This window comes from Suncus etruscus, chromosome 4, assembly GCF_024139225.1.
Source record: "Suncus etruscus isolate mSunEtr1 chromosome 4, mSunEtr1.pri.cur, whole genome shotgun sequence".
In the NCBI taxonomy this organism is placed as follows: Eukaryota; Metazoa; Chordata; class Mammalia; order Eulipotyphla; family Soricidae; genus Suncus; species Suncus etruscus.
In genome coordinates this window covers 100,461,101-100,487,793 of record NC_064851.1, presented here as the reverse complement: position 1 = coordinate 100,487,793, position 26,693 = coordinate 100,461,101, and the positions used below count along the sequence as shown (strand labels likewise).

General features: G+C 32.1%; 1 protein-coding gene across 1 annotated transcript in view; it reads right to left on the bottom strand.

Moving 5' to 3' along the window:
• The window catches only part of LAMA2 (laminin subunit alpha 2), a 660,685-nt gene that overhangs the window by 85,638 nt on the left and 548,354 nt on the right, over positions 1-26,693 (bottom strand). Inside the window, exons 41-44 of the mRNA XM_049771159.1 lie at positions 18,711-18,813; positions 6,146-6,262; positions 3,938-4,120; positions 2,101-2,106 (exon numbers count right to left, since the gene is read on the bottom strand). Of these exons, the coding sequence (XP_049627116.1) occupies positions 2,101-2,106; positions 3,938-4,120; positions 6,146-6,262; positions 18,711-18,813 (409 nt within the window). The remainder of the gene's footprint in view (positions 1-2,100; positions 2,107-3,937; positions 4,121-6,145; positions 6,263-18,710; positions 18,814-26,693) is intronic.

Below are 26,693 nucleotides of genomic sequence, written 5' to 3'. Positions count from 1 at the left end.
TTTAATCTTCTGGAAAAATATATTTCGTTTTCTGTCATTATGACCCTGATGAAAAAGTGCAGTCATTTAAGGTCCAAGGCTATGTGCCCTGCTAGACTATGAGTGATCTGTTTTCTTTCTGGCAAACAATAGATCCCTTAGAACTAATCCTCAGGAATGAGTCAGATGTGTTCAATAGAAAGGAAGGGAAAAAAACTCACCTAAAAATTAGATTTTGAATTATTTTGACTTGTGCTCCAAAATATGAACTGTATTGTTAATAATGTTCACTGTTATTAACTTTAGTAGACTTGCTAGATCAAGAATTATTTTCTTTTTGGAATTTAGGTTAAGTTTACAGATCTTATTATGTAATTTTGAATACAATCAATATAAACAGAGCTACTCATTTTGGTTTACAGTTTAAAAACCTTTGCTCATTTCCCTTTACTCATGTGGCATCATTATGATAGTCTATAAATTATTCTAAAATAGAGAAAATTTACTTCTATTCAGATTTATAAGAGGAAGCAGATTAAGCAAAGATCACTTTTGCCTATAAAAATAATGAATACTTTTATTTCAGAACTTCCTAAATACTTTATTGTATCCCTGAAGATTTGTCCTCTTTTTCACTAACCCTCCCGTAAAGCTCCCTCCCGAGTTTAGGTAATAGGTGTGGGAATTATCTTCTTGAACTTCTAAAAGATGAATCCTTGGTTACTAAGTCTGATATTTCCTTGTAGCAGATTTTAACAACTTTCTGCCTTTGTTTTATAATTATTTGAGTAGATCTAAAAATCACATCTGAGGATAGATTTGTTTGTTTGATTTCTCATAGGAAAGTAATGGGCTTTAAAATCTAGTATTATATAATTTACCAAGTATTATTTTATGTGTTAAATTTACTTCTCTGTTTCATTATATTTCATCATCCTGATTTGCGCTTTATTTTTTAATACTGCCTGTGATCTATTTTCTAATTATTAGAATCTTGTTATCCCTTATATTTATCAAATGTATTATTGTCTCTCATCCATTTTTTTTATGTTTTGGGGAAGGATCAATTTTATTTAGTCTACCTAAAAATCATGATTATTTATTTCAATTCTTGTTTAGTGATGTAACTCATCATTTTCAACTAGTCAATATTTTATATTTTTGATATTAATTGGGATGTTTAAGAGAGGTTATTTTTATACAGCTATCAGAGGATGCTAATTTGTTAAGGTCTAACTTTCTTTCCTTTTTTTTTTTTCTTTTTGTTTTTTGGGCCACACCTGGTGATGCTCAGGGGTTACTCCTGGCTATGCGCTCAGAAATTGCTCCTGGCTTGTGGGACCATATGGGATGCTGGGGGATCAAACTGCGGTCCGTCCTAGGCTAGCATGTGCAAGGCACTGTTCCTGCCCCACAATCTAACTTCCTTAATTTAATTATATTATCCTAGGAATATAATTCTTAACAATTGAGAATATTTATTAATGGAAAAGGAGCAAATGGGTGAAAGTTGTAAAATAACAGTAATATAGCCTTAATATATACATACATACAAATACTACTGAAAAGAAGTAATTAAAAATTCTGTGTTCTTCATTATCAGATGTATCAATCTGTAATCTAGTTTTATACTTTTATATTTTTATCACATACATATTTTACCAATTATTCAAACACAATTAAAATATTTATATCATATACATCCACATACTTATTTTTTCTAAGACAATATTGCTATTTTCCATAAATTTGTTAAAACTTTAACTCTGGGAAGAAGCGGTGATGCAGTGGTAGGGCATTTGCCTTGCATGCGGCTAATCTAGGACGGACAGCGATTCGATCACCCAGTGTCCCATAGGGTCCCCCAAGCCTGGAGCGATTTCTGAGCACATGGCCAGGATTAACCCCTAAGAGTCACAGTGTGTGACCCAAAACCCAAAAAACAAACAAACGAAAAACCAAAAATCCAACAACAACAATAAATTCTATAACTCTGGAAATATATGCTGTAATATTCAAAGCTTTATGCAATAATGCTTTGATGACATGCAAAGCTGAAGCTTCTGTAACAGGCAAACAAGTTTAAAAATTCTAAAAGAATGAAAGTAAACATATACATACTTATTTCTGCAGGTAATTTCATATGGAAGAAAGACAAAAAGAAATTAGAAGTCATTAAGAACTATTTTTATAACTATTATAAAGTTGTACCTATAAAATTATATGCTTGTAACAGGTACTGATTACAAATGCACTCATTTTAAGACAAACTAATGTTATCAAGTAGACATACAAAAGCATGTTACTTAGGAGAAAAAATTTCATATTTAAAGTGTTTTCTGTTAAGTATTAAAAACAAAAGCCCAGGTAATATAGATAATCAAATATAAATAGAAGATAGACTCAAATAAATTAGTCTGAAATAGCCATTATCAACTGAGAGTCATTCTGAAACAGATATAAATGCACCTTAAATTTAAAAATAAACTTATTTTCATTTATTTTTGTGTAAAAAAGACTATCATTTCGAATGTATCTGAACTAGGGGCTTGAATAACTGCACAGTTTCTAGGATATTTGTCTTGCATTAGACAGACAAAGGTTCACTTTTTGGCATCCTATATGGTCTACTGAGCACTGCCAGAAGTGATTCCTGAATAGGGAGCCAGGAGTAACCTTTGAGTAGTGCTGGCCATGACCCAAAAACAAAAATATGAATTTATGTGATCCATTTAGTTAGAGGAAGAAGCTAATCATATCTTCTTCTATCCTTTTATTCCACATGCAGAAATGGCATGGACTAAACTTTCCTAAATCTAAAATGCATGACATACGTGTTTGCACTCTGTGCTTGTGAAGGATTCCTACAAATGATGTCTGTTATTTCATAGCATCATTAACATTTGATTTGAGTCTTGGATGTTCAAACCATGTTTTGCTTCTAGTCAAAAATCTTCTGTATCATAGAGCATAGAAAGTTAACAATTCTGTTTTTGTTTTGTACTTTGCAAATATTTTGTAAGTGAACATGTTAATATATAAATAGAGCTGGTCATTAGGAAGTAACCATGACCAAATATATTAAGCTTCTTCTTTGTTGACATGTTCTTACACTGATAATGTTTTATCACTTGAAAGAATGTAGCAATATACAATATATTAGTGGTGTTTGCTGTTTTAATGTAATTTAATGATTTTAATTTCCCAAATATTTTCTCAGTAAGTAATTATACAATATAATTTAGAAAATATAGAAAGAAGTATTAAATATTATTTTGATGACCTGGAGAAAGCATTTTAGTTTTCTTAAAATGTTAATTCTCATGATCACAATAAATAACAATGCTTTAAAATTTTTCATGCATTTCAAGATGACAGTATTTTAATATTATGTTGTAAGAGGTCTACTAATAAATATGCTACATGATTTCTATTTCAAAGCACACTATGAACTCTTAAGAAATTATTTTCTTCCAATAACAACATTATTTTCAATTATACCAAAAGTTTAAAAGCTACTAGTATCTCTTGGAGATAGAGAGAGCATTACAATGACTAGGAAGCTTGCCTGGCATGCAAGAAACATGGGTTCAATCCCAGTATCCCATATCATTCCCCAAGCACTGCCAAAATTAATTCCTGAGTGCAGATCCAGGAATATCCCTTAAGTATTTCCAGGTGTGGCACAAAAATGAAAAATATCTATCTGACATCCCTAAAACAAGCATCATTTACACCCTAAACATTTCTAATTCAGTCGAAATTGGAAATGATTTTGATGATATAATTTTGAAGGAAATAAACATGGAGTAGAGCTAGGATACTTGTATTTTAGTTCTGGATTTGCAAATCACTCAATTTCTAAACTCATTAAATGAAGGCAAGTTATCCCTATTTTCTTCACCTGATGCATTTATGATCTTGGGATACAAAATCAAAGTAAAAAAGGAAATCTTACTGTTTTTCAAGGGATCTTTGACCACAGCATTTGTTTTGGCTACACTATCAGCCAGTTGATTATAATTTTTCTTTAGGCCATCCAGATTCTGGTGAAGATCTCTTATCTGTACCAGTACATTCTTTGCTGTGTCATTAGCTTGTCTAGCTTTGTCCTTCACCTCTTGCAGTTTGTTGGCTGTGTCTGTAAACAGAAAGAAGTCATGATAAATAAAGCAAAGGGTATGAATCTGTAATTTTAGTCTCTGCTTCTCATTGAGGTTATGGCTGACTGGCTTCAGTGACACACATTCAACAGAGAAAGGTTGAACTTTGTTCCATTTAACTGCCACAAGTAAAGAGTAATTTTAACTAAACTAAATTTTCTTGGGGACCTTTGCTATATCTACTTGATTAGTTCATAAAAATAGCCAAATTATTAGTCTAAGAATATGTTGTGATTTACTGCTAAGCATATTAAAGAGAAATGGATCTTTTTGAGCCATATAGATTCATGAAAACTGATTTTAAGATTTAATCTATATTTATTGACTGGATAAGATAAATAAATTTCAGTTTTAAGATAAGGTATTTTAAGGTGATAACATGGTGTTTAGATATTAGTTTTCAATAATGAAAATTTTTATATGATGTCTTTTTTAAACTGAGAAGGTAATATGAAAATCTGGAAAGTTGGGGTAAAGTGATAATATAGCCATTAAGCCAATTGCCTTATATCTGATCAACCTGGGTACAATCCAGGGCATTCCATATAGTCTCTTAACATCAAGGAATATTTTTGAGTACAGAGTCAGGAATAACCCCAAATATCTCCAAATGTGACCTCCAAACAAAATAAAACTAGATCTAGAAAGTTTTTTGAGATCATGAGTAAAATTAATGAATGCTAGAAAGATAGTATGGTGTCTGAGGCACTTGCTTTGCCCAACAACCTGGAGTCTATCCTGAAATTGCCAAATATTGCTCTGAGCACTAATAAGATTGTTCACTGAGCAGAGCCAGTAGTAAGCACTGAGCCATATGTGGCCCCCAAATCAAGAAATTAAGAAGAAAAAAATCATTAAAAATTTACTATTTCATTTATTTAAAGTTTATTGACTCACTGTGAGGTACAAAATTAGTTATTTATGATTGAATTTCAGTCATACGATGTTCAAGCACCCATCCCTTCACTTGTGACCACCTTCCTAAAAATTTATTATTTCTTATATTGTGTAAACATATTTGTTTTCTTGATCAAAAGTTGTATGAAGAATGTGCATATTGATCATACTGACATATGTAGATTGCTGGTTAATTCCACAGACTCTGAAGGTCAACTGTGGGGTTCAAATTTCAGGCACCTTCCTGATACCAATACTTATCACTATTGTATGTCTCTTGTTAAAGTAGAATGATAATTATATTCACCTGAAAGGATTAGAATGCAAATTAGAAAATTGACATATGCATCTTGAAGGCACAGTTAACTAATGCTAGTATTGTGTTATTATACTTGCTACTAAACACAAAAATAAAAGCCTAGAAGAACCATCATTTCAGTTACTAAGGTAGAAAGAGAGTACAATAATGTTTGAACAGCATTTGAAAGCTAAACATTTGTTTTGCTTGTTACTTTAGGACCATACTATGTACAGGATCTACTGTACTCAGGAATTACTCCTGACTCTGAGTTCAGGGATCACTTCTAGAAATTGTGAGGGATTATATGGAGTATTAGGGATCAAACATAGATTGGCACCATGTAAAGCAAGCCCCTATAAAGCTGTACTATCACTCTGGCCCCAAAGCTGAACTATTTAATATCTGGACTTGACAAGATGTCTTGCAAGGCAGTTGACTCACCAATTACTTCATGTACCATAATAAATTACATTTTAGAAAATAGTATCTGTATGATTGTATTCTTTCCTGATAATAAAAAATTCTCTTGGTTGAAAAATGGATGAAAAATATAGTAATAAGATTCTCTATTGTCCTTTTTATATCATTTTTTAATGAATGTAAACTAATGTAACAAATGACCAAAAAGAAAACAAAACCAACATATATCTAATTAGTTTTTCATGCTCACAAAGATGAATTTAGAAATAAGAGATGTTTATAATCCCCTAAAAGTAGGACAAGTACAATGTTTGAAAAAATGGTACATGTTAAAACATTGATTTTTTTTTAATTTAGGTCAATTGGTACTCTTCTAAATCCTTACCACTTGGAATAGTGGATAGCTTTCCCACAGTGTCATTCAGAGCTTTCAGCAGATTTCCATTTCTAGCATCGGCATTTTCTAATCGAGTTGTTAAGCCATTCAGTTGGTGGTCATTTTCTGCAAAAAGAAAAAAAAAAGTGAATTAAATTATCCTCGTCATATTTGAGCTTATTCTTGCATGCATAATTCCAATAAATAGGTCCAATTAATTTAATCTACTAGCAATTATATTTTAGATGATCATGAGCATTATGTTTATAAGATAATTTGAATATTTAAAATGCTAAATATTTTTTCTTGTTTATACCTGGTATTTATCTCACTAATCTGAGAATTTATATGAAAAAAGGGATACTTTTTTATTGCATTTATAAAGATACCTTCTTAATTAAACTACATTTAATATTACAGATAGCACTTCCATTAGTTATGCACAATTAAAATTTTATTATAAAATGCACCATATTAACTACTAAAAATCTCCAGTGTGTTATTGTTAATGAGTGTAACTAACATTCAACAAACATCACTTGGTAATACTTAATGAAACAGAAATAAAAATAAAAGCAATCGAAGAAACAATGTCTAGCCTATTTCTGATAGATGGTCCTGTTGGGTAGGAACTGTGTGAAGTTGTATTCAGTCTGGTATGGACCAATACTGTGTCATCTGGATGGCACCAGTATGTCACCAGGTGGACTGAGTGGTTGATGAACATTTCTTGTTTTTCATTATGTCTGATCAGCAAAGAATTAAAACTCATACACAAAAATTCTGCATTAATGAGTTGTTCAGCGCAATCCAGGAAGACAGAAATAGGTAGGTCATAGGGATTGTAACTGAATCTGCTATGCCTAACTGATTGTTTCTGTAGTTTGACATAAATTTGGTGGTTACATTACACAAGGTGGGATTTTAAGTAAGATTTAGGTAAATGATTAACAAATGTGGATTATACACAAAGGCACCGAGGGGAGAGTAAATGAACATGCAAGGAGTCTAAGGTTATTCCCATGAAAGTATACTTAAAGGAGGAGAAACCCTGTAGCTTTTAGGCCAAGGAAATTCCCTCTCTAATGTCCCCAATATTTACTATGCCTATGCAGGAAAAAAAACCAGCACAAAATAATCTTCTTTTTATTTATTTATCTATTTATTTTATTTTTATTTCTTTGTTTGGGTTTGGATATTGAAGTTGTTGTCTCCAAATTTTCTCTTTTTTTTATTTCCTTTTTCCTTTTTGCACTCTGTTATGTCTTCATTTCAGGACCTTGGTTATTATGTAGTGCTTGTCTTTATTGCTGTAGTGCTCACTGGAGTTTTTTGATTTTTCTTATGTGTGATCTCCTTTTGTATGATTGTGGTGTTTCACTTCCTTTTCCCCTTTTCTCTCTCAAACAGGTTGAGAGCCTCTAAAAGCACTCTGCCCATTTTTGGCTTATTTGATTTTTACCCCATTTTATTGCTCTTCTTTTCTTCAAACAAAACCACATAACTTGAACTATCTAGTACTGCCTCTCAAGTAGAAGGGGAAAGAGTGGAGGTTATCAAGACCAAATATTGTATGATCACCAAGTTGTAAGCTAGACACAGAGGGAACCAATTATACTAGCAGCCCGGGGGGTTGAGGGTGGGGAATATGGGATGCAAGATGGGAACGGGGGTTGAGGGAAGACAACTTTGGTGATGGGAATTACCCTGACACAGTGTTAATATGTACCTAAAATATTACTGTAAAAGATATGTAAACCACTTTGGTCAAAATAAAAATTATATCAAAATAAAATGTAAAAAAAAAAACAAAAAATGTGGGTTATATAATTAAATTGCTTATATACACACAACTATCCTAATGCATACACAAACATCCACTAAGGAAATGGAGAAAAAGCAGAATATTAATGTGTTATAATGATTTAGTGAGTGGATGAACTAAGGAGGATATGAGGTAGGCTTTTTTGTGTAGTATTGGGTCAGAAAGATCCTATTCTTTGTCTTTCACTTTAATCAGCTGCTTTTCAGTAGCACTCCAAATCTATTGTTCTTTCCACATTTCAGCCATCTAGATATGGCCTCACTGCTATATTCTCATCTCATTGTCTGCCATTAAAATTACACCCCTAAGATTCTATCACTTGGAAGCCACTTAGGTTACATTTGTCAATATTCACAGGATGGTTATAGAGTTCTAGCAATCAAATTCCAGGTCTTACAAGGTATATATTCTACTTGAGACATAAATGGTCATTTTTTTCTAGAAAAAATAATATTTTATATAATGCCTTTAAATAGGCTTTCTACAGAATTTATGATTTCTTAAAAGCAAAATATTTAATAGTTAGTAAAATATATATGCAAATTTTACAGTTTCTTTCTGGTAGTTTTCAGCATTGTCTAAAACTTTGGTTAGTATTATACCTAAAATTAAGCAGTTTTAGAGCAGTTGACTTTTTTCAACAGCTGGTATATGAACTGGTACTAATTTACAGGTATAAATAGGTTGAAATATCACTGATTTAGAGTTTGGTGTAACAAGATAGAGTATAATAGTTGTAAGATATTTTATGCAAGAAAAAAATAAAGGACCAATATATTGATTTAACAATGTAAGTTTATGGATATTACTTAAATATAATTCAAAATGCAAATGTACATCAAATAAAGGGTTTATATTTTTTACATATTTTATAATGAACAGTGGAATTAAAAATGAAAATTGTAAAACTTTATCTTTCTACAATACATTTTACCTATTCAGGCTGATTAAATTTGATTGTTTCTTGAAAAGATTTTATACTTTATTAGATTATAACACATTTTCTTTGTTAGAATGTATATTAACTCTAAAGTTGCTTCAGAGAATTATAAGATGTAAGTAAAAATTAGAGACCAAATTACCATGAATGTTGTGAAAAAAGCAAATAATATATGGTTAGCTCCTCCTTCCCTCACCTTGTCTGACCAACAGTTATTAATAGGAATGGCTAGTAGCTGAAGCAGTATCATATTGCTTGCCAGTTGCTGTAAAATTCTTTCACTTAATCTTTATAATAACTTATATAACATGTATGTATATTACTTGTTTCAACTTAAAATGAGAACATTAAGGCTCACGACTTTGTCCATTTCCTAAGGTTACATGGCTATCAAATGTCTTTTATTTTATAAATTAATTTATTTTTTCTCCTTTTATTTAAACACTGTGTTTACAAAGTTCTTCATTATTTGTAGCAAACATATTAATTAATGAAAAATTCCATTTCCCATAATAGTTCTATAAATTGATTTATTAAACCACTATTATACTACAGTAATATAAACACATAATATTGCTTAAGGTGAATGTATTCAAATTCTAAGCCTAAAACCTGACATCATTGACAAATAAGCCATAAATGTTCCAGCAAAGCTTAGCTCTAAAACATTATTATTTCATTTCAGTCACTAAAGTAATATTTTCAATTCTAATCACTCCAAATATACTTTTTATGTAAATTAATACTTTCTTTGCAATAACAATCATCTTATGAAAACTTTTACTGTTTTTGTTTCTACACTAAAACAAAATCTCTCGGGCCTCAGCCTTTCAGTCGCGCAGCCCTGGAGGTGAGTGATGTTGTTTGGGTCCATGAGCTGTTCTGTATGGTCGTGAGCGCGGGTTGGCCTGGTATGGCCTCGCATCCCCTTGAGCTTTGCCCGCCCGGAGATCCGCTGTTCCCGCGGCCACAATGGAGGGGGTAAAGCAGCTCTTGGTGGCCCAAGGGACGGGCCCCTTGATTCGATGCCCATTCTGGTACCGCACGAGGCACAGGCCCCAAGGCCAGAGAAATCCCCCACAAGGCCCCAAAATTCTGAGCCTTCTGACCCCGTTAAAAAAGGTGCTTTACTTTTTCTAGGGCCCAGCAGTGGGTGTTCCCTTGTGGATTCTGGGCCTGACCCGGCCTGCGGTTGTAGCAAGACTGGGTTCTGGACCCACCTTGGGCCTGGGGAGTTCGCAGGGGTCTGCTGGGGTGCAGACCTGGTTCCATGTGCAGCACCATGGATTTGAAACTGATGTCATCACCCCCAACCTGACTAGACCACTACCAGGTACCAACACTCATCTGTTACTGAAAACCGTAAGAGAGGTATCAAGAGCAACCTTTTATTTAAGCGATGTGGGAGATCAACCTTGCGATCACTGATCTCAAGACCTTGGGTTGTCTCCAAGTTTAGATGCATTAAGAAAATGATGGGTGCAAATTTACCAAGCAGGAATCATAGGGCATAACAAAGTTCTTCCTAGTATTTCATTGCACTGAAACTCAGAAGTTAGCCAAATTTTGTTAAGAGAGAATCCAAGAGTGTGTTAACAAGTTTGTTTCCTGTCAAACCATCTACAACTGTCTTCCATTTTCCATTCTACAAATAAAAGTATTTAATACTCAAAAAAAAAAAAAACCAAAAAAATCTCTAGATAGATAATCAAGTTTGTATTTTTGGAAATAAAGAAAATGGGATTATAAAAATTAATTTTTTGTGAATTGACTGAGAATAGTAAAGGGCCTACTTAAAAAAATAATAACTTAGAAGTCATAAAATAAGAAAATGAAATGGTAACTTTTTAACTTTTGGTTTTTAATTTAATTTATTTAAAAAGTCAGTAAACATTCAAAATAACCTAGCAAGTAATATATTTATAAAAATGTAAAATATCAAAAGATAACACTTGGTTAAACTATTATTATAATAGCAAATACTGGCTAAGAAATCAGGCCAGATATTTGAAGAAAAATAGATATGAAGGATATTGTTATTATCTCTCAAGTAACAAAGCATACTTCTGATTCTTCACTTTCATTACTAGAAAATTAAAATTAAAATATTTTGAGTCCTGGGACTGGAGAGATAGCATGGAAGTAAGGTGTTTGCCTTTCATGCAGAAGGATGGTGGTTCGATTCCCAGCATCCCATATGGTCTCCCATGCCTGCCAGGGGTGATTTCTGAGCATAGAGCCAGGAGTAACCCCTGAGCGCTGCCGGGTGTGACCCAAAGACCAAAAACAACAACAAAAAAACAAACCCTTTTTTTGAGTCCATTCTAATTTAAATATTCCAATCATTTGTTTCTTATCTTTTCTTAATTTATCTCTCTGATGATATTTTTATCTATTTCCCCTTCCCCCCCCCCCCCCCCGAGGAAGCTTTTTGAATCACTCAAATTAAGACTAACTTGTAGCTTTGTGAAAAAAAATTAGGTAGGTACAATGTAAATATAATAAAATAATGCAGATTTCACAGTGAAAAAATCATAAGAATGTATCAATGAATATTTAAAAGAAGCTGATTTTAAATAAAGACATACATATAAGGGAGTATTTGTAGACAAAAGAATGAATGGGTGTTATTTGGTTTGAATTGCACTCTGAGCAAAGAAACAGAATGACTAAAAATAAATTCAACCTAATTCTGTATTTTCAGTTTGTAGAAAGAAAGGTAAAAACATCTCATATTATAATCTAAAGAGAATTATATTTTAGAACTACTTGTAACTTCTTCAGTTCTCATCCCCAGTAATTACAGACAAATTATATTCCCGGACTTTTCTCTAAATATCACATTCATCAATTCTAATAATCTACCTGCACACTTTTTTTTTAAAGCTTCAGTCTTCCCTGCTTGATCTTGTTAAAACTATTTGTAGAAAAAGGACCAGGAATGGGTTGGAGATGATTGGACTCATAAAGCAAAGGAAAGCTACAGTAGCACATGCAGTCACTGAACAAACTTACTTGACTCCATAATTTTTCTTGTTGCTAGTTAATTTATAGAGTACAAGATATAAAAATAAGTGAATATAATTGTATGTAGTGTCTACTGAGAACATGCATTTACTTGTACAAGCCATGTTCCTGGAATTTGGCTAAATATAGTTCAAATTTAATTAAGTTAGAACTTATAACATACTTTGGAATATTCCAAAACAAACTTTTTTCGAGTTGTTTATGTAATAGTGTCTTGTTTTATAGAATTTCAGTAATAAATGATAATGTTCATAGATCATTATAGTAACTAGAAAAAGTAGAATGAAAGTATTTTGGGGGATCAGTAAGAGAGAGGGGGCTGCAATGCATGATTTGTATGCAGGTGCCTGGCCTGGCATTCTAGCACCACATGGTCTCCTGACTACTGCCAGGAGTGATCCCAAAGCACAGAGCTGGGAATAGCCCCTTAGTAATGCTGAGTGTAATACTGAAAACAACCAAAAAATGTCACATTTTATCCACAGAAAATAAAAATAATACTTTATTTTATATATAAATTATAGAAATTATATGAAAGGACACATGAAATTATTTAGCACAGATCATTAGAAATTACAATCAAATTTTATGATTTTATTAACTTTTTATGTGTTTACTAATTTTAAAAATATTGAAAAGCCACATTTTAACTAAATGTTTTATATATTTTAATTATAATATCATATTTATATTTATACATACAATTTTTATTTTTTCTTAATATGACTAGGACATAAATAATATATTGAGACAACATTAGTCAAAATTGCAAAATTTGTGAAACTGCTATTAATTTTTATGGACTCAATAAAATAGAATATATTGTCAAATTATCTTATAGATAACATTTGCAATACATTTTTCAATATTATAGTACCATCATTTTTTATGATACCTACTTGTACAATCTTTTTTGTTTGTTTGTTTTTTGGGTAACACCCAGTGTTCAGGGGTACTCTTGGTTTTGCACTCAGAAATCTCCCCTGGCAGGCTCAGGGGACCACATAGCATGGCAGGAATTCAAATGGGTCCATCCACGGTTGGCTGCATGCAAGGCAACCGCCCTGTTGCTGTGCTATTGCATTGTGCCCTAATTCTACAATTTTTTAAAAAAATTAATATCTTTATTTAAACACCTTGATTACAAACATGATTGTGGTTGGGTTTCAGTCATGTAAAGAACACCTCCCCTTCACCAGTGCAACATTCCCATCACCAATGTCCCAAATCTCCCTTTGCCCCACCTCACCCTTGCCTGTACTCTAGACTGGCTTTCTACTTCCCTAATTCATTCACATTGCTATGAAAGTTCTCAATGTAGTTATATCTCTAACTGCACTCATCACTCTTTTTGGTGAGCTTCATGTACTGAGCTGTAAATTCCAGCCCTCCTCTCTTTTGTCTCTGAAAATTATTGCAAGAATGTCTTTCATATTTCTTAAAACCCATAAATGAGTGAGACTATTCTGCATCTATCTCTCTCCCTCTGACTTATTTCACTCAGCATAATAGATTTCATGTACATCCATGTATAGGAAAATTTCATAACTTCATCTCTCCTAATGGCTGCATAATATTCCATTGTATATATGTACCACAGTTTCTTTAGCCATTTATCTGTTTAAGTGCATCTTGGTTGTTTCCAGACTCTGGCTATTGTAAATAATGCTGCAATGAATATAGGTGTAAGGAAGGGATTTTTGTATTTTATTTTTGTGTTTTTAGGGTATATCCCTAGCAGTGTTATAGCTGGATCATATGGGAGCTCAATTTCTAGTTTTTGAAGGAATCTCCATATTGCTTTCCATAAAGATTGGACTAAGTGGCATTCCCACCAGCATTGGTAAGAGTTCCTTTCTCTCCACATCCCTGCCAGCACTACTTGTTCTCATTCTTTGTGATGTGTGCCAATCTCTGTGATGTGAGATGGTACCTGATAATTTTTTTGATTTGCATCTCCCTGATGATTTGGTGATGTGGAGCATTTTTTTATGTGTCTTTTGGCCATTTGTATTTCTTTTTTGTCAAAATGTCTGTCCATATCTTCTCCCCATTTTTTGATGAGATTAGATGTTTTTTTTTCTTGTAAAATTCTGTCAGTGCCTTATATATTTTGGATATTAGCCTCTTATCTGATGGGTATTGGGTGAATAGTTTCTCCCATTCAGTAGGTGGCTCTTGTATCCTGGGCAATGTTTTCTTTGAGGTACAGAAGCTTCTCAGCTTAATATATTCCCATCTGTTAATTTCTGCTTTCACTTGTTTGGAGAGTACAGTTTTCTCCTTAAAAATGCCTTTAGTCTCAATGTCATGGAGTGTTTTACCTATGTGTTGTTCTATATACCTTATGGTATCAGGTCTGTTATCAAGTCTTTAATCCATTTGTATTTTACTTTCATGATGTTAGCAGGGGGTCTAAATTCACTTTTTTGCAAGTGATTAGCCAGTTATGCCAACACCACTTGTTGAAGGGGCTCTCCTTGCTCCATTTAGAATTTCTTGCTCCTTTATCAAAAATTAGGTGATTGTATGTCTGGGAACATTCTCTGAATACTCAAGCCTATTCCACTGATCTGATGGTCTGTCTTTATTCCAATACCATGCTGTTTTGATAACTATTGCTTTGTAGTTCAATTTAAAGTTGAGGAAAGTAATGACTCCCATATTCCTTCCTATATTCCTTTTCCAAAGGATTGCTTTAGTTATTTGAGGGTGTTTATTGTTCCAAATGAATTTCATAAGTGTTTGGTTGTTGCTATTCATAATCTTGTAAAAATTAATATTTATCATGAAGAACTAGAATTGTCTATGAAAATATTGATTTACTTCCAGAGTAATATAGTTAGAAAACTCAAACTTAATTTCATCCATTTTTTTCCAAAATAAATTTTAGTCAATAAATTTTGTAATTCTTAGAACTTTATAAGAAAAGATATATTCAAGAAGTTGGCAATATGTGAATTCAAAAGGAATATATCTTTAATTATAAAAAACATCAAATAAAAATTAACTTCTATTTAATACACTGAATTAATATCATACTATTATAGTTGATTCTTTTCTTATCTAAGATAATAACAAAATATCTTACAGCTTAGAATTTATAAGTGTAGTATGTAAACAGTCTAGGAGATTTCCTAATATTTTCTAGTATTAGACTGAATGTTTGAAAGATAATAATATAAAAAACGATGATTAATTTACAAAAAGTGAATCTTGATTCTGTATGGTGACATCACTGCATACTGATTCAATGTTATCAGATTTCAGAATTTATTTTTACATTTCATGTGAGTGCCATACATTTTCCAGAATGTTATACTTTTTCTAATAGAACATTTAATCTAACATTGTAATGTTATTATTGTAAGTCTTTAGTATTCTTAGTATTCTAATATACCATTCTCTTCTTTATTCCATATTCTCTGCACATTCCACAAAACCCTCAACTAGGTATTTTATTGACAATCTCTTTTTTAAGAGCAGAACAGTATTCATTTTTCTAGAGTTATTAATTTATGTTCCCTTTCTATCATCAATTTGTTCCAAACTTCATATTCATCTGCAAGATGATTTTTATCTTCATAGACATTCAATCAATTCAATGTAGACTGGCTACAAATTGCAAATGTGCACACAAGGGCAAATTTACTTTTAACTTTAAAATGGATTCAAATATTAAAAAGAAAAACAAATTGTTCCTCGCAAAGTCAAACTCTCTTAAAGCAAGAACAACATAAAAATGGCAAGGAGTAGCACTAAGTCATTTATGACTAGAGCCCACAAACTAACTGGGTTGTACTGAATTGAACCAAGTAACAAATTAGAAATACTGAGGGTAATACTGGACTCGCCATTTTTATTCCTTCTAACTCCAGGCACCACAGAGAGAGAAATGACTAAATCTATGTTTTAATAGCTGCTGTCAAGAGTTTTGCACTGTAGGGCCTATTTCAGCAGTTCAGTTTGGTAATATATTGCACTTCCCTGATTAAGAGCAATTTTATAACTGGTGTAATTGACTACAAATCAGGAGAATGTCATAATGTAGCAAGAAAACATTCCCATCTCTGTCAGAGTCTTGGCTTGGATTTCTGGAGGAATTATTATTTGAATAGTTTGTAGATGTTCATTACTTTAAATAATGTACTACCTGGGTACAAAAAAGACATTTAAACTAATGAGCACTTTTGTCTCTTAACACTTTTCTACTATGTCTTTACTTAGATTTATTTTGCCAAGAAAATAAGATCCATAAAAAATGGAATTCTTTCTTAATGTTTATAATACCAGTAGGAGTACAGACATAGTGTGGAATACAAAGTTGGATGTATGAGAAAGTGACCTCAGATATAAATAAGAAATTATTAATATTTGTTTGTTTTTGACTCTTCCAAGAATCAAACCAAGATCCTCTCCATGTAAAGCAAGCATTCTGCCATTGAGCCATATTCCCAGTCCCATCAGTTATAACATTTACTCTGTTTTCTTTTTGTTTGTTTGTTCATTTGTTTGTTTGGGGGCCACCCCTGACAATACTCAGGGCTTACTCCAGTCAATACTCAAAGGACCATATGCAATGCTGAGGACAGAACCCAGTATTGCCACATCCAATATAAATCCTACCTATTTTATTATATACTCTAGTGCTTTAAGTGTAACATTTAAAGAGGTATCCCAAACAAAACAAAACACCCTTATTATTTTTAATCAGGAGAAAATCATTTCAAGGCTGTATTTTAGAAAAAGACAATTAAATGTAAAACTTCAATGATTAAAATTCAAAAATTTAAATTTAAAATGATCTGGCCCTATATGTGCATGATTCTGCCCATTGACCTCAACCTCATCACAGATCTGGGCAAGAATATTGGAGAAGAAAAAGTGACCACAGCAATAAATTCAGGTCAAATAGTTCAGTAGAAAAATGGACTTAGGTTCCTTATAGTTGATCCTATAAGCTATAATAAGAGCAATATCCTTCACGGAATTATGTAAATGGTGGTGTCATTGCCATCTGTAATAAAAATTCTAAAACTGCCAGAGTGACATCAATAATACAGAGATAACTTGTAAATCTATTATAAGCTTCTATTGAAGGCTAAAATATTATTAGTTTAAGTATGGCAAATAAATGATTATATACATACTTTTAAGGTTAATAATAAATAGTATATCCAATTTTTTTTCTACTAGAAGGGCATTAATTGGGCTGAAGAGATAGCACAGCATTAGGCTGTTTGCCTAACATGTGGCTGACCCAGGACAGACACAGGTTCAGTTCCCAGCATCTCATATGGTCCCCCGAACCTGTCAAGAGCAATTTCTGAGTGCAGAGTCAGGAGTAACCCCTGAACACCACCAGATTTGGCCCAAACAACAGCAGCATCAGCAACAACAACAATCACAGTAACAACAACAAAAGACATTTTTCTGAGGCTGGAGATACAATATGGAAGGTAAAGCACTTGCTTTATCTTCAACTGACCTGGCTTTAATAACTTATACTATATACCATATATAAAACTACACCTGAGTACCACCAGTTGTGATTACTGAATGCAGAACCAGGCTGTCTTGAGTACAGCCAGGTCTGGCATAAATCCTCTCAAAAGAAAGACTTTTCCAACTACACAGAGGTAAACACTATGATATTATAGAATAAAAATATAAAGTTCAGGGTGGGTATGCTCTTGTCTTCTATAAGCCAACTCAGATTCTATCACTGTCATCCCATAAAGTCCTCTGAGTATTTTCAGAATTATTGATGAGAGGTAGGAGTAAAATGTGCCTTTTCCATATATGTGTGTATAATAATATATATGAATACAATGAAAATATATTTCAAAAGGAAGTTCTGTGCATCTCTCCAAGAAGATAAAAATCTAAGTTTATAGTTAGGGTGGTTTGACAAATCTATGAAAAAAGGCTTGCAGAGAAAAATGGCATGTAATCTAAAGGAGCATTAATATATCTTGGCATAAGACAAAATTTGAGTTAAAACTTTAAGACTTGGCAAAAACAAAGTAAAAAGATATGCAATGAATGAAGCATTACAATGGAAAGAAGGAATAACATGTGAAGCATGAAGGTTTGAAACAGTAGTAGATTTTGGAAAAGCCATGAATTATATTTTTACTAAGTTTTAGGAGATGGAAGAAAGCCAGAAAAGGTAATAAATAAAACTGGGGACAGAAACAGCATACAATTCAAATGAGAAACAAGAGACACTTGAGTGAAATAATAAATATCAAAGCTTACCTAGAGAGCAGATCTACTGAATAATACATGTTTCAAAACTTAAAACCCACTATCTACCAGAGCATTTTATATACTTTGATCCTTGAATTAGGAATAAAATAAATGAAAAGTGTCCTTTCAAAGTGTGGGAACTTTTTAGGTTGGGTGGCCCTGTAACAAAATTGAAAGCTTCTCAAGGACATTTGTTAGGTAACTAACTCATGCCTTCATGACTTTCCTTTTCAAGTCAAAATAAAGTAGGGAATGGTGTTCTTAAAAACCTATCATAGTTTAATTTCAATGTTACTATATGTATAGGGGAAGTCCAGCTATGGAAATTAGATTTAAGATGTAAAGTTTTAACCAATACAAAATAAGATTCAAAAATATAGAATGAGATGTTTTGGTAAGATTATGTTCATTAAATCCATATAACAAAAATAATAAAAATGCTGCTTAAAATTATACTTCTTCCGTAGTATAGCAATTTACCATTACCATTTACCATTAAAGTCTGAATAGTAAAAAGATATCATACTGACCTTTCACATCATTTGCTAACTTCCTGGCTTGATTAAGAATTCCAAAACTTTTCTGAAGAGAAACTTTGGCATCTTCCTTTAATAAACCCTGAGGACCTGTTGCCTGTGGACATAAAATAAAAATGTCACATTTAAAATCATAGAGTTATGGAGTTAAGATATGTAGAAGGAAATATACAGGCAACATTTGCTCTCAGGAAAGCTTCTTGAACTATAGATGGTCATGATAAGTTATCAACAAACATTGGTAATAAAAGTGGAGATCAAAAGAAAAATAGTATAAGAGATGAAACAGAGTCCTCATATATTAAAACCTTCAAGAGGAAGGTAGATAACAAAATTCCATGGAGGAAAGTAAAAACCAGCAGTCATATTGTAGAAATTAAGGGATAAAGAAGTGGCTCACAGAATAAACAGATATTCTCAGTGTTGCCATGATATAAAACTGGCCAGTTTTTACCAAAATGTTGAAGAATGGTCAATCACATTTAGAATTATTAATCAAATTAAAAAGCACATTTATTGAATTTATTCCAAATAAATTTCACATAAATTTGAGAAAAGGAGGAGTCCATTTTTTGCCCTAAATTTTGAAAGGAGAGTAAATTTCTTTCTTTTATAGTATATTTCAGTCAACTTTTTTTTTGTTTTTGTTTTTGGGCCCACACCCAATTGTGCTCAGGAGTTACTCCTGGCTCTGCACTTAGAAATCTCTCCTGGTTTGGGGGACCATATGTGATGCTGGGATTGAACCCATGTCTGTAGTGGATCAACTGTGTTCAAGACAAACATCCTACCACTGTGCTACCACTCTGGCCCCTTGACCACACTGTTTAAGCATAATATTAAGAATGATTACAGAACTTGCTGTTGTTTAAAAAAATTATTTTAAGGTATTAAACCAAGAGCTTATATATAAATACTCATTTCCTTTTACATATATATTGATTTTGTAACATTGTACTATCAACTTAATGATAACTTTTGAAATATCTATTCAAACAAAAAGATACAAAATTCATTTTTATCTGAATAATGCAAAATGGGGAAATATTATGTGTACTTTAAATGTCTTTAACTCGGAACACAGAAAATGTTAGTCTTATACTTTCCTTTGGGAATTAGAGACAGTAGCATCACATATATATCACTTATTTTGAAGAGTATCAATGTAAATGGCTCTAATCTATTTCATTTTATTTTTTTGGCTCTAATCTATTGTACTATACTTAGATTCTATATTTTTTTCAAACTTACATTCTTCTCCCTTTGTTACAAGTTTTCTGAATCAAAACAGATTAGAGTCAGTAATTTACATAAAAAATACAAAGATATTCTAAATAGGCACAGACAACAAATTTAAGTCACAGCTGACAATCTTTCTGAATGAGGACAAAGAAAAGTTAAAGTCTAAAAAATTTTAAACATTTTGGAGTTCAAGTCACATTCTTATCTATTATCAATATAGTCAGTCTTATCAAAATTTACTCAATTATTAACAACTTTGTAACTGTGTACCATATGGTTATTCAGTTAAAAATGTTTTAATTAGGGCCGGAGTGGTGGTGAAAGCAGTTGGGCCTTTGCCTGCACACACCCTAACCTAGGATGGACCGTGGTTCAATCCCCTGGCATCCCATATGGTCCCCCCAAACAGGAGCGATTTCTGAGCTCATAACCAGGAGTAACCTCTGAGCGTTACTGGGTGTGACCCCAAAAATCCCCTAAAAGTTTTAATTAAAAATTAAACATTCTAATAGGTGTGTAAATCACTTTAAATTTTTTTCCATGTTACTAATATTATTGAACATTTTCCTCTTGTGCTATTTACCATCTTACTTGGTAAAGTGCTTCAATTTCTTGCTCCATTTTCTATTATTATTTGTTTTTATTGAGTCTTGAAAACTACTTAAGAGGAGCTGATTAAAATATTTTGTCAAATATATTACTTAAAAAGATTTTCTTCAAGCCTGTATTTTATCTTGCTAAATGTTTGAATTTGAAATAATGGTCTCATTGTTTTGCATTATATTCATGATGAATCATAGTATATAATTTTCTTTTACAAACAGAGCAATGTTTGCCTAATAGAATGGGCTGGGGAATGTTTTGTTTCTTTAATTACTGAATAACTTATTTCTTCCTTCATTATTTGGTGGAACTCACAAGTAAACTTATTTAAAAACAGTGTATATATATATATATTTGTATATTTGTATGATTACTTGAAAATAGAAAGTAAACTCTAAGGAACATAGTTATATTCAAGTTACTGATCAGTGAATTAATTTTGGTAGTTTGTGATTTTCAGAGGCCATGTCTGCTATATCTAGATTTCTAAATGTATTCACAAAATTATTCATGATTTTAATTATCTTCATTATCAATAGAAATGTAGTACATCATCTTATTTTGTAAATATATGGGAAACTGGTGACTAACTTAAATTTTCTCTTTAGTTATCAATAACCTTCTACTATGTTCTTGTACCTTTATCTAGCAATATAATTTAGCTTACTAATATATATGTTCATATAGATTTCAGCTGCTGATTATCCTTTCACACTTAAATATTGTCTTCTTCTGCTGCCAGCATCTTATTGTTTCTGTTTTTCATGAAGCCAATTCTTAGAATTTTATTCAATAATATCTCGTTCAGATATAAGAATAGCTCTGTATATATAAGTGACTAGAAAACAAAGTGGCAATAAGGGAAAGAAAGAAAGAAAAGTTACAAAAGTTTCATGTATTTATGGGAAACAAGAATTTTAGTCATACAAGACTGTAGAATTTATGAAGGGTATTATTCACAAATAAGATTGTTAGGTAAGATGGATTCAATTTATGCTTATATATCAGACTAACAAAAATGAAAATAAGCACTGTGTGGTTATTCAAAGTGTTTTTGTTTGTTTGTTTGTTTGTTTAGGGGTCACAGAGGAATTACTCTTATTACTATTATCTGTCTCTGTGCTCAGAAATTACTCCTGGCAGTACTAAAGGGACCATATGGAATTCTGAGCATCAAACATTGGTCTTCTGCATGCAAGGCAAAAGCCTTCTTGTGCTATTACTCCACTATCACTTCAGCCCCTGAAATAATTAATTTTTTTAAAATATGATTATAATTTTCATTAGGGACATTAATTAAAATCTATGTGAGAGAAAAAGAAAATAATCATTCGGTTGTTGTGATAGAAATAGTGAGATAAACATGACTTATAACCTCTGTGTGGAGAAATAAAATTGATGTTTGAGTCTAAGAGATATGGAGTAATAAAGCCACTCTAAATTTTTAAGAAGAATCTCAAATATAAAGAGTTAATACATACAAATATGTGTTATAAGCAGTAAGCCAGCAATCTAGGTTTAAATACAAGTTTTTTATATGATTAAGAATAAAATATTATAGATGAAAAAAAGTTTCAACTCATTGAAATCAGGAAAGATCCTTTTCAATACTGCTTAATAAGTCAGTGGAGCACATATCAGGACAGCTGATGAAGCAGCGTTTTCAACCTAATTATACTGCATACATATTCATAAGTATCATATCTGAGTTTTTGACCTGTGACTATAGCATTTATGAAATATAAATGAGGTTCTTAGAATTTTAAGATATTATGTTTCTTTCTCTTTAGATAATATGCTTTTTAAAATAAACTTACTTTTTCTTGGAATATATATCTATTTGTATATAAATACTATAGATACTTAACAATAATTTAAGTAGATTGACTATTATCTACATATTATTTGTATTAGTTAATATTGTATATAATTTGTTGTAACTTTAATGATTAATAAGAGAAAGATGCATAAAAAGGATTAATAAAGTCTATAATAATGTAACAGAGTGTTTGACCAGTAGTTAACTTTTAAAGTGTGCTTTTATTCATCTCATTGCTAAATATTCATAGTGACTCTTTTTAATAATCATGTCATTGATTAGTACATGAATACATTGATTTATCCAGGTGAAGTTTTTAATTCTCAAAATGGAAGGGTTGTGCCTTAACTAAAGAAACAATAGTGTAGAGAGGCAAATAGAAAATAGCTTGTAAAGAAAATGAGCACTGTCGAAATGATCACAGAAAGAATTTAGTTTCCAGAGAGGCTATATTAAATGGGAAGCTGAGACTGAAGTTAAGATTATAGGGCACAATTATACCACAGTGATTTTTACTAAAATGACGAACTTAAAAGTTAGTGGTGGGCCGGGCGGTGGCGCTAAAGGTAAGGTGCCTGCCTTGCCTGCGCTAACCTTGGACGGACCGCGGTTCGATCCCCCGGTGTCCCATATGGTCCCCCAAGCCAGGAGCAACTTCTGAGCACATAGCCAGGAGTAACCCCTGAGCGTTACTGGGTGTGGCCCAAAAACCAAAAAAAAAAAAAAAAAAGTTAGTGGTGAAATTATTATCTATCATTTTAAAAATTTAATAGTTAATGTTTTATTTGTTTTGGGTCCATAATTGGCTGTGCTTAGGGCTATTTGGCTCTGTGCTCACATATCACTCCAGGCAGATTCACGGGTTTACATATTCAATGCCAGGATTAAGCCTGGGTCTGCCCCATGCAAGGTATATGCACTACTTGGTATACTATTTCTTTGGTCCCATATATCAAGATTTTTATTTTTATATTTTTGCTGATTTTTAAAATGATATCTTCAGTTAAACACTGTGACTACAAACATGATTGCAGTTGGGTTTCAGTCATAAAAAGAACACCCCCTTCACAAATGCAACCTTCCCATCACTAATGCCTCCTCAAACATCTCTCTACCCCACTGCCTATATTCGAGACAGACTTTTTATTTCCCTCACTCACTGACATTGTTATGATAGTTCTCAGCGTAGCTGTTTCTCTAACTGCACTCACCATTCTTTGTTGTGAGTTACATATCTTGAGCTTGTCTTTCCGGCCTTCATCTCTGGGAATTATTTTAATGTCTTTTACTTTTCTTAAAATGTATAGCTGAGTGAGACTATTTTTTCTCTCTCTCTCTCTATCTCTGTCTTTGACTTATTTCATTCAGCATAATAGATTCCATGTACATCCCTGTATAGGAAAATTTCATGACTTTATCTTTCCTGACAGCTGCATAATATTTCATTGTGTATATGTACCATTGTTTTTTTAGCCATTCATCTGTTGAAGGGCATCTTGGTTGTTTCCAGAGTCTGGCTATTGGAAATAGTGCAGCAATGAATATAGGTATGAGGGAGGTATTTTTGTATTGCATTTTTTAGTTCCTGGGGTATAACCCTAGGAGTGGTATAGTTGGATCAAATGGGAGCTCAATTTCCAGTTTTTTTGAGGAATCTCCTTATTGTTTTTCATAAGGGCTTTTAAAATTTTAGTAACAGAAATCCATCTGCTCAGTTTATGGTCTACTCAATTGGCTTTTCTCTGTCTAGTTCTGTCATAGAAGACAATTCTTGTGGATTTACAAAGAAGAAAATGTGTCAAGATAATATGTAACCTATTACTTTATACTCAAAATATTTTAATAGAGTACAGCTTAAATATTTACATACATCTATCTATATTTTAATGTATTTCTTTATAATTTATTTCTCTATATATGTCTGTCTATATATGGACTGGCTAGCAGAAATTGTCTGAGTAATACTTTTACAAAGCATGAGAGAGAAAAGAGAGAGGAAAAGAGAGAGAGAGAAAGAGAGAGATACCAAAGATTAAATTTAGGTATGTATGCAAGACATACTCTTCACTATTGAACCCCATCCTAGGTCTTCATATCACAAAAAGAAGTAGGGAAAATTTGATTGTTGTTAAAAATAGGGGAGAAAAATTTTAGAAGTGGATAAATATGGTAAAATGATATAATCTATATGTTAAATGAAAAATTTTGAGAATATTAAAATGTACATGCTATGCTAATTGACATTTTAAACTGAAAGCTTGCAAAATTTGTGTTACAACTTACAGAGGAAACATAATATGAACAAGTTATACTATAAAAGTGATTGAGGTTGCTGTGATTGGGCATTTACATTTTCTTTTACTTTCATTATTATTGATGAGTCACCTGCTCTGATATTAGCTAGCCCTCAAGTAATAATGGGGTATCCTAACTAAAGAATTCTCTAATCTTTCTGTCTTTTTATGTAAAATAACTAGCCAAGTTAATTTTTTTATTATTAATCATTTCTATTTTGACCAAAGTGGATTACAAATCATTCAGAGTAGTGTTTTAGGTACATAGTGACATTAAATTAGGGGCATTCCCACCACCATTGTTGTCCTCCCTCCACCACTGTTCCCAGCATTTAAAAGCAAACCAACTGGGAAAGGTAGGGAAAAACTATGCTTTGGTAGCATGCTTTATATAGAAATAAATTTTACTTATTGTTAAACTTTTTGAGGGAGTCAATATAAGATCTCTCCTTCTAAAGTAAAACTTGTCAAACAAATATATAATTCTTTAGAATATGTTCTTACTCCTAAGGGTTACTATCTATCCAGTGACTATGAGAAAGATAATCTCAAGCTCACACCACCTCAAACTAGAAAGTATTAAAATAACCCCTTTGGGAATGATAGGGTTTTATAACTTTAGTATTCTCAAGCAAAATTCCACAGTGTCTTACTTAAATCTAGAAAAATGTTTCATCTTTTCATCAATGACTGCCAAAATAAATGGAATAAACCTTATCTAGTTATTTTAAGCACTCTTACTGCTATAAAACTAAAATGAATTTCTAGTTGGGTTCATCTTTTCAGGATAAAAACAAGCTACCTCTACATCTTTCCATGATCAGATTCTGACATATGAATAAAACTATTGCTATGAACCCACTGAGGAATTGAAATACTTCTCTGAATAAAAAAGAAAACCCTAACACTAAAAGCTAAATTATATGTCTGATAAATTTGACCTTCTTTTTAAAAGAAAGTGGCTGATAAAAGAAAATAAAAACATTTTTCTCTATCAGCATGTAAAGAAGGGAACAAAAGCTTATCAAATACATTACACATTGTTTTAGCATTGAGGTATGCCTATGGCTTTATGTAGTGAGGCAAGTTGTAGACAAGCTATTAAGCATAGATAGGTGGATATTATAAGAGGCCTAAATATGGGGAAAGTTTATGGATAATTATCTATTAAATTAGAAAACATTCTAAGAGAGATTAGAATTTTCCTTCTAGTTAATGCCTAGAATCAACTCGAACTTATAAGTTTACCTCTTGATTATACCACCTGTAGATGGAAATCCTAAATGATGCATCTGAGAACATCAGTACTTGAAGAAGATTAATTTGTTTTACTTTATTTAATAGGTATAATGGTGATGTAGGAGCATGGCATTGCTTAATAACCAAAGCATAGACTCAATAACACCGAAATCATAAAACTAAACCACAACCTACAAACTTTGGGTGGCAGAAGTGAGTGATTAGGGGCATGGAGACTCTAATGGAGGGAAGTTGATACAGGTGATGGGATTGTGTTTGGAATTTGATGTGTCTAAGAGTCATCTTTCAATTACTGTAAATCACAGCTCTTTAAGTAAAAATAACAAAAAGAAATGTTTTAATCTTAGTACTTCAAGATTCACAGTACTTATTTATTTATTTTGGTTTTAGGGCCACACTCTGGTAGTTTTCAGAGCTGACTTCTGCCTCTGCTCTCAAAGATAACTCCTTACAGGTCTCAAGAGACCTTGTGGAGTACTTGGAATATAACTCAACTCTATAGCATACAAAGCAGATGTTCTCTGGCTGTTCCACTCTTCTATGGCTCTAGACTTTATATAGTGTTTAAAAATGACTTACTGACTACAGAAATACAAAAAAGCTTGCTACCATATGACTTCATGTTACTATAATATGGTCTGAAAAGTCATTTAGAGAAAAATTTTAGGAACATAGCTAATAATATAAAAGCAGAAAACCAAATATAGAAAATTATAAAAGAGCAAATTAGACAAAAGTCAAAAATTTTATTAGCAACAC